The 9,228-nt window shown below is 40.5% G+C and overlaps 1 protein-coding gene across 1 annotated transcript in view; it reads left to right on the forward strand.

Annotated features, from left to right (window-relative positions):
- The first annotated feature begins 1,546 nt into the window (after window positions 1-1,546).
- Window positions 1,547-9,228, forward strand: part of EFCAB3 (EF-hand calcium binding domain 3) — a 21,858-nt gene continuing 14,176 nt past the window's right edge. The window contains exons 1-4 of the mRNA XM_004707260.1: window positions 1,547-1,629; window positions 4,996-5,069; window positions 7,709-7,852; window positions 8,647-8,718. Coding sequence (XP_004707317.1) covers window positions 1,556-1,629; window positions 4,996-5,069; window positions 7,709-7,852; window positions 8,647-8,718 — 364 coding nt within the window. The 5' untranslated portion in view covers window positions 1,547-1,555. The remainder of the gene's footprint in view (window positions 1,630-4,995; window positions 5,070-7,708; window positions 7,853-8,646; window positions 8,719-9,228) is intronic.

Below are 9,228 nucleotides of genomic sequence, written 5' to 3' on the forward strand. Positions count from 1 at the left end.
AATCCTTTGATTATACCAACATATAACCTCAGGGTGCTGAGGAAACCACATTGAAAACCCAGTTGCTCTAAGACTGGAAGGAGTTTGTGGGTCATTCTGTCCTGAGCCTGAACCTGAGCCATGAGTGAGGTCACAGTTGTGTGATGGAACAAACCCTTTATTAGATTCTGGATCTGAGGGAAGCACTGTAGTAGTATGGAGCACAGCCTACTGTAGGTGGATATCAGGATTTTGTGGGATCCTATGCTGAGTTCTTATTTTTAAAGTCTATCATTTCTGTGAGAGGGTAAAGATATATTTTTAAGAGTAAAGATTATTTTCAGCCATGAGAAAACAGCACTTTTCAAGAGCCTAAATTATTGAAACTCTCTGGAGTTCCCAGCTGTAGGTAGGTTTCCAGATTTTGAATACATGTCACTGAGTTGTTTAGAACCACCTGCTTATCAGCCTCTAAGGTGGAAATATGGGGCATTTGATCAAATTCTAACCAAACAGTCAGAGACTTTTGATTCACAGTTGAATTGTATTTGGTTATTCATTAATTGTAGTCAGCAGCCTGATTTTTTTTGCCAGTCAGTCACCAAATACCCTCTTCATTTTATAAAGATAACTGGAAAAATAAAATGTCCGTCTGGTTCGCTAGAGGAGCAAAACTGGTGAAGAGTATAAGTATAGAGAGAGATTTACTTCAAGGAAATGACCCACAATCACTGGAGCTGGCAAATCCCACATCCATGGGCCAGGTTGACAGGCTGCTGACCTCTGCTGGCTCACCACTGTCAAGTAGATTCCAGCTCATAGCAAGCGACCCCACAGGGCAGAGTAGAAGGGCTCTCTAGGATTTCCAAGGTTGTAAATCTTTACAGAAGCAGACTACTACATCTTTGTCCAACGGTGAGATCCAGTTGAAGCCAAGTACTTTATCCACTGTGTCCTCAGGGCTCTCTTAATTGGTCCACAGGCCCTATAGTTCAAACTCGATGCAGAAGTGGACTGAGGCAAATAGGGAGGCGGTAATGGTCAAAGAGTTCATTCAGGAGGGTCGAGAGTCGTGTAATCGCATCCTCTGCCACGTCCACACTTCTTAAAAAATGTGGGTTTGGTTTATAAGAAATGACAAGGCAGAGATGGGCCTCCCAGAAGGAAGTCCTGGGTAAATCTTCCTACTGGAAGCTGTCCATGGCGTAAGCAAGTATGTCAACACTCTGGAAATACTCTAATGGTTTTACTATTTGTACATTGATTTAGAATGATACTATGTAAAGGGGAGCAATGGAAACAAATTTTGCTTAGGGATTTAGGAACAATTAAGAGAACCTTTCGCTCGGTTTTCAAACTCTCTACCTATCTTCGCTCGGTTTTCACGCACTCTACCAACCTCTCACTCAAATTTGTACATATTCCTACCACTCCCGGAGGCCCTGGACATGAAACTCCAGAAAGCATTGTGTAGGCGGGTTGCAAAAGAGATACAACTATTAATTTGTTGGGTTTAGTTTATTTCATTCAACTTAATATTTGTTTTTTCTGAATTACAGACAGAATCACTGGTCACATGGCAGCTTCTGATTTAAAATCAAAGCTTAAGCTGAATCCTCTAACAAAGGTACCCATCTACCATGGCAAGAGGTAGGAAGTAAATGTATTAAGGTAATAAATATATTAAGAAGATAAATCATTAGGATGATGGATATGTACTCTTTTCATCTCTATGTGTGATAGTTAGACATATAGATTAAATGTCGAGGTTTTTATGAAAAGACATATATATACCCTTTGGGGAGAGAAATGCCAGCTCTCCCCACTGAGGGCACAGAATGCCCTAGGTAGTTCAGGAGATGGTTGGTAATAAACAGATTTGTCTGAGTGTCTGTTTAAAGGATAATACATTTAGACCCTAAAGAAGACCTAACCCCTAAACAAGTCCGAATATAGAAAGATCTTAAACATGACCAGACAGATGAAATCATGTAACTTGGTCAGGGAAGGGAGGTTTGCCTGTGACATGAACCATAGCTTTTTCTTGGTCCGCTGACAACAAATTCCAGGTTGACAGGTTGTCTGTTTTGGAGCAGTGAGTCTCTAGTCAAGCAAGAACTACCTAAGACCTACCCCAGGTGGACTGTGTTCATTCCAATTCTAATGTTCTTGATTCTTGTTCTTGAAATATTGTAGCGTGAAGGACGTTTTCAAAATGTCTCATCCAGGATAAGGTCTGAAGTTCTGCCAAGTGTATTCTCCTTTTCACGGAGCTAATGCAGAGCCCTGGTGGCTGTCAGGTAGATAGTGGATCCTCACTGCAAAGTCAGTGGTTCAAGCCAGCCAGATGCTCCTCCAGCAAAAGATGAAACTATAAGATTTACAACCTCAGAATCCCTACAGAGAGTCCACAGGAGTTACAGTCAACCCGGTGACAGTGGGTTTGGGTTTTGAAATGAAGGCTTTATATTGCCTGGCCTCTCACTTTTCTCGAGCATCTATAAAATTTATTTTTCTGTCTACTCCATCTTTTACATCATGACAAAAATATGCTTACATTTAGAAATACAAATAAAATCATGCACCTGAGTAAACTCCAATAGGTGACAAAAAGAAAATACCAGAAGAAAAAACAATGTTAGTAAAAGCAGAGAAAAGTCTATGTTGGAAAAGTTGAGAACAGGTATTCGGTGAGCTTAATACCACCCCTTTTTTTTTTTACCAGATCCCTCTTTAAATCTACTAGATACTGTAGAAAATCTAAAATTAATCAACTTTCATTATTTTTTGCCTTACTATAGTTCTTAGTATGTCTCTCTTCAATTTTAACTGCTTGTACAACCACAAAAACTTACGAGATGACCTATTTCTGAAACCTTGATTCTGTTAGTATCAAACCCAAAGGCATTTTACATGAAATAAATTTATTTTAAAATGTACTGTGATTTGTGTAAATTTGCTTCTAAATTAACATAGTATAAGCAAATACCATTTTACATGTTTCATTTGCATGGGGCGTGGATAGTTAGGCACCTCACAACCAACTGGAAGGCTGGCCTTCAAAGACAGGCCTGCTACCCCGTCTTCAGCAGGTCACAGCCTGCAAACCCTGAGGCAGTTCCACTGTGCACACAGAAGGTCGCCAGACTTGGGTGGACTGCAGCAACTAGCAATCACAAATAGTGACTGGCTGCAGATCTATAGAGCTCACTGCCGTTGAGTAGATCTCAGCTCATAGCAACCCTATAAGGTAGCCCAAAGTATTAATATTTTCCTGCTTTTTCCAGTCTTTATTTTCCTGAGAAAGTGAGAAGTGAAACAGGGTTACAAACTTTCCGATAATGCCTTCTCTCTCACTTTCTCTTCTGTTCCTTTTCTTTCTTTTTTTTTTTAATCATTTTATTAGGGGTTCATACAACTCTTATCACAATCCATACATGCATCAATTGTGTCAAGCACATTTGTACATTCATTGCCCTCATCATTCTCAAAACATTTGCTCTCCACTTAAGCCCATGGCATCAGCTCCTCATTTTCCCCCTCCCTTCCTGCTCCCGCCTCCCTCATGGACCCTTGATAATTTATAAATTCTTATTTTGTCATGTCTTACACTGTCCGACGTCTCCCTTCACCCACTTTTCTGTTGTCCTTCCCCCAGGGAGGAGGTTATATGTAGATCCTTGTAACCGGTTCCCCCTCTCTACCCACCCTCCCAGTATTGCCACTCTCACCACTGGTCCTGAAGGGATCATCAGCCCTGGATTCCCTGTGTTTCCTGTTCCTAACTGTACCAGTGTACATCCTCTGGTCTAGCCAGATTTGTAAGATAGAATTGGAATCATGATAGTGGGGGGGAGGAAAGCATTTAGGAACTAGAGGAAAGTTGTATGTTTCATTGTTGCTATACTGCACCCTGACTGGCTCATATCCTCCCCGCGACCCTTATGTAAGGGGATGTCCAATTGTCTACAGATGGGCTTTGGGTCTCCACTCAGCACTCCCCCTCATTCACAATGATATGATTTTTTTTGTTCTGAAGATATTGATCCCTTCAACACCTCATGATCGCACAGGCTGGTGTGCTTCTTCCATTTGGGCTTTGCTGCTTCTGAGCTAGATGACCGCTTGTTTACCTTCAAGCCTTTAAGACCCCAGACGCTATATCTTTTGCTAGCCGGGCACCATCAGCTTTCTTCACCACATTTGCTTATGCCCCCATTTCTCTTCAGCGATTTTATCGGGGAGGTGAGCACACAATGATATGATTTTTTGTTCTTTGATGCCTGATAACTGATCCCTTCGGCATCTCATAGTATGGCAGGGACCAGACCAAATCCAGGGATACATATGGTAGCCAACTAAAAAGGGGGGTGGGGTGGAAAATAAAAAAGAAATGGATAGTGGGGGAACAGGGCACTAACCCACCCAAGGGGAAGGTGTTGTTTATAACTTCTGTTCCTTTTCCTGTCTCCTCTCTCCCTCCTTCCTTTTCTCTTTCTTCCCTTTCCAACCACCCCCGGCCCTTCTCTCATATGCTGGTAGAAATACAAGCCAGCAAAACATATTTTCAAATCTTAAAATAACCATGGATGCAAAACTTTCTCAGTACAGACATTCATCACACATAGTTGATATTATTTAGATATTTGAAACAGCTTATTTTTCTAACAATAGGAATCATATAAGACTTATAGACTTGAGCTCTTAAATCTAGCAAACCTGGGTTTGAATCCCAGGTTTTCTACTCACTGTTTCTGTGATCTGGCACAAGTTTTGTAAAATGACAGAAATCCGATTTGGTTTTTTTTTTAGGAAAGTAGGGCTGATGAACAAATAGAGAGTTGATCTCAGTAGCCAACATTTTGTCACTGTCCACCCTGTCATTAATGGCAAGTGACAGTGACCGCTTTCTTAGGTAGTATGTCTGGTTATATCGTAATGCTGACAGTCAGCAAAATGGGACTGCCATTTACTGCTTTCATATATGTATCGAATTTTCCCATGTATCTCTATCAGGGATAAAGAGCTGCTGGGATTTCTCCAAAACCAAGCCCAGCACAAAGAGAAGTTGAATGCTTCACAAATGGAAGGTATTGAGACTCAACCCCCAAATTTGCACTCTTTGGAGCACTTTCTGCCACTACAAAATGCTCCACGCTTTCCTCAAGGAGACATGTGAAACAACCGTTCACACAATTATAGGGCAGGTGTCATTACCCCTATAGAATGAATCATTCTCTTATACATAGATATGCTAACATTTGAGTGTAATATGAGCTGTTTTGTTCTGTTGCCATAATTTGGGATATAACTTGATTATGAGCCTGTTTTTTTTTATTCACTAATTTTAGAAAATGCATTTGTTTTACTTTGGCTCTAGGTAGTGCATATTTCTTTGGGGGGGAATTGGTCTGTATAAAACATACATATGGTACATACATACCTACATAACTTGGGTCTGACTTGATGTATTAAGTTTTGATAACCGTCATAAGAAATTACTACAAACTTGGTCACTAACTCAATTCAAATTACTACCTCCCGGCCTGTAGGTCGGAAGTTCCAGCAGCCTCAGCTGCTTCCTCTTCTCTGAGTCTTCCCATTGCCCCGAGTTTACTCTGATTCCTAGTGACCCTAGAGCACAGAATAGAATTGCCCCATAGGGTTCCCAAGGGTGTAATCTTCCCGAAGGAGACCGCTACCATTTTCTTCTGTGAAGTGGCTGGTGGGGTCAAACCATTGACCTTGCAATTAGCATCCAAGCACTTAAATATGCTACCAGGGCTTTTTTTCTATGGGTTCTCCAAAGCTGGAATCAAGCTGTCAATCAGACTTGGGCTCTTTCCTGAAGGATCTGAGAGAAATCTGCTCTCAAGTTCTTGGCAGAATTCATTTTCTTAAACCCCCAGCTCTAGGCTAGCTGTGAACCAAGAGCCTTCCTCAGTCCCTGAAGGCCACCCACACTCCACATTGTGTTACCCTCCCTCTTCAAACAAGCAAGTCTGGGTCAGACCCTGCTCACGTTTCAAATCTCTCTGATAGCCCCTTCTGCTTCATCCCTTTGCTCCCAACAGAAAAAGATTCTCTGTGTTTAAGAGCTCGTGTGATTAGATGGCACCCACTCAGATCATTTTCCCGTCTTAATTATGTTGTTGTTGTTGTTGTTGTTGTTGTTAGGTACTGTTAAGTTGGTTCTGACTTACAGTGACCCCATATACAAGAGTATGAAACTGCATGGTCCTGTACCATTCTCATAATTGTTATGTTTGAGCTCATTATGATAGCACTATATCAGTTCATATCCTTGGGGGAGTTCTCTTTTTGCTCACCCTCTACTTTGCCAAGCATGGTGTCCTTTCCCAGGGACTGGCCCTCCTGATAACATGTCAAAAGCACATAAGACAAATCTCATCGTTTTCACTTCTAAAGCATATTTTGGCTGTACTTCATCCATTACAGATTTGTTCATCCTTCTGGGCATCCATGCTTTATTCAATGTTGTTAATCAACATCGTAATTCAGATATACGAAGTCGCAGCAAATAAGACTCTATCTGCTTTGAACACATTAAAGGAGACTTTTGCAGCAGGTGTTCTAAATGTAAATTTCTTGACGGCTATTTCCCTGGGTGTTGATAGTGAGTCCAAGTAAAATTAGATCCTTGACAACTTCAATCTTTCCCCAGTTATCATGATGTTGTTTATTGGACCAGTTGGGAGGATTGGGTTTTTTTTAAGTTGCTGCATAATCCATGCTGACGGCTGCAGTCCGGGTCTTCATCAGCGAGTGCTTCAAGTCCTCTCCCCACAGCGTGCAAGGTTGGGTCATCATCACACTGCATGTTGTTAATGAGGCTTTCTCCAAGCTTAATGCTGCGTTTTCCTTCATATAGATTATTTGCTCAACATCTAAACTTAATAAATACAGTGAAAGGAACATTCAGTATGCACTTATTCTGTTTGAATTACCACCTCTTGGTCGATGGACAGGTTATCCCATGAGTACAACTAAGTGCTCAGGAATTCCTGCTCTTCACAATGTTATCCTTAATCTGTTATGGTACACACAGTCAAATGCATGGTCAACGAAACACAGGTAAGCTATCTGATATTCTCTGCTCTCGGCCCAGATCCATCTAATGTCAGCAGTAAGGTCTTCTTTCCACATCTTCTGAAACAGGCTGGAAGTTCTGGCAGTTCTCTCAGTGTACTACCACTGCCATTTTAAATGTCAGCACAATCTTACTTGTGTGTGATATTCATGATGCTGTTCAATAATTTCTGCATTCTGCTGCATCACTCTTCTTGGGAAGGGCAGACCTATGTATTTATTCCACTTGGTTGGTCAAGTAGCTGTCTTCCAAATTCTTGGCATGGGCAAGTGAGTTCTTCCAGTAATGCGCTCATTTGTTTAAACAATTGGTATCAGTCAATTCCTTAACTAAACTATCTGCCAGGCAACATAGCATCTTCAACAAGTTCCAGGGACTAAGATATGAATATCTTTCGGAGGCCATTCTACCGCCTACATTTGGTTTTCTACAAATTCATTTACTCCAGTTCAGAACTCATGGAAGAACAATCTTTTATAAGAAATGTTAAAGTTCTCATTTTTCTTTCAACACTTTTTCAGAATATTATCTCCATATGAAATGTGCCCAAGTTCCATTATCATGTGTAATCTTAAATGATTATCCTGACTAATTACTAACTTAATTCCATATCCCCAGCCTTCCAAAATGCCTACAACTTCTTCAACAAGGATAAAACTGGCAGCATTGATTTACATGGAATGATGTGCACTTTAGCTAAATTGGGAATGAATCTAACCAAGCATGATGTCTATAGTGAATTGAGATGTGCTGATATTGACCGTAAGTACTTTTGTTTCTCCTTATTTTTGTCAACATTTTTTTGTGAATATGTAGTTTTCTGTTGTTATTAGATGCCATCAACTCCATTACAACTCATAGCGACTCTATGCATAATCGAATGAAGCATTACCTAGTCCTGCACCACCCTCACAAACGTTAAACTGGAACCCATTGGTGCTGCCACTGTGTCAATCCATCTTGTCAGAAATCTTCCTCTTGGGGGGAGGGAGCCCTAGAATGGATTGTGATTGCATAACTCATTTTAAAGGAGATTTAACCATGCTCTAAAATTGATGTAGTAATGATTGTACAATTCTTCTTGATATGATTGAAGTGTTGAATTGTATGATATGCAAATTATGTTCCAATAAAACTGTTGGGGGTTAAAATCTTCCTCTTTTTTGCTGCCCCTCCACTTTACCAACTATAATGTCCTTCTCCAAGAACAGCCTCTCATGATAGCATATCCAAAGTATGTGAAACTATCTCACTTCCTTTTTCTTTTTTTGCTTCAGGACATTCATTTATCTGTAATTAGAAATAGTTCACAATATATAATTACATAATCACAAAACGTATACACTTATAACTTAGTGTATAAGTTATACACTATGCTTTAATTATGTTCAATTTGTAACAATGAAAATACATCCTGCATATCAGATATTTACATTATGATCCATAACAGTAGCAAAATTAGTTATGAAATTGCCATGTGTTTTAATGTTTACACAGCTCTCTCGGTCAGTAAAATGTATCTTACCCATGTTCTGAGACTTTGGTTTTTGTTGCAGGAGATGGGAAGGTGAACTTCTCAGACTTTATAAAGGTGCTAACAGACAAGAATCGCTTCTTCAAGGCAGTGGGTGAGAGATGTTTTTGACTTGATAGCAATTAGATAATTTCCATTTGAAGTACCCCATGTGTTATTAATGTCAGCCTCCAGTGAGGAGACACATTATGAAGGTGCAGTCTGGACAGTGATTTCCTTCTGTACTGCTTCTGCAAAGAAATATTTGCTTAGTCGCTTCATCCAAGCAGTTTCAAAATGTGTGCATCCCCAGACTGTGGAGTTGTACAAAGTCTTTCAGCTCTTCGGTCTCCAGTGAGAACACTCCAGGAGGGACTGGTGTCTTAGTAAAACTTAGTCTCCTTTGATAGTGTCTTGGTTTTTTTGCCAAGTGCTGTCAGAGGAAACCAGCCTCCAACAACCAAAGAACGAGAAGGCGCAAATGTATGGCAATGATAAATAAAGATTGTAGGGTAGCAGGGGCACAGGGCGCTAACCCACCCAAGGGGAGGGTATTGTTTATATCTCCACAGGAAAAGAGGGACCAAACTTCAAACCAGTGCTCCAAGGTGTGAAGACAACATGC

This window comes from Echinops telfairi, unplaced genomic scaffold (assembly GCF_000313985.2).
Source record: "Echinops telfairi isolate 266 unplaced genomic scaffold, ASM31398v2 ScPeMD7_7458;HRSCAF=8496, whole genome shotgun sequence".
Classification (NCBI taxonomy): Eukaryota; Metazoa; Chordata; class Mammalia; order Afrosoricida; family Tenrecidae; genus Echinops; species Echinops telfairi.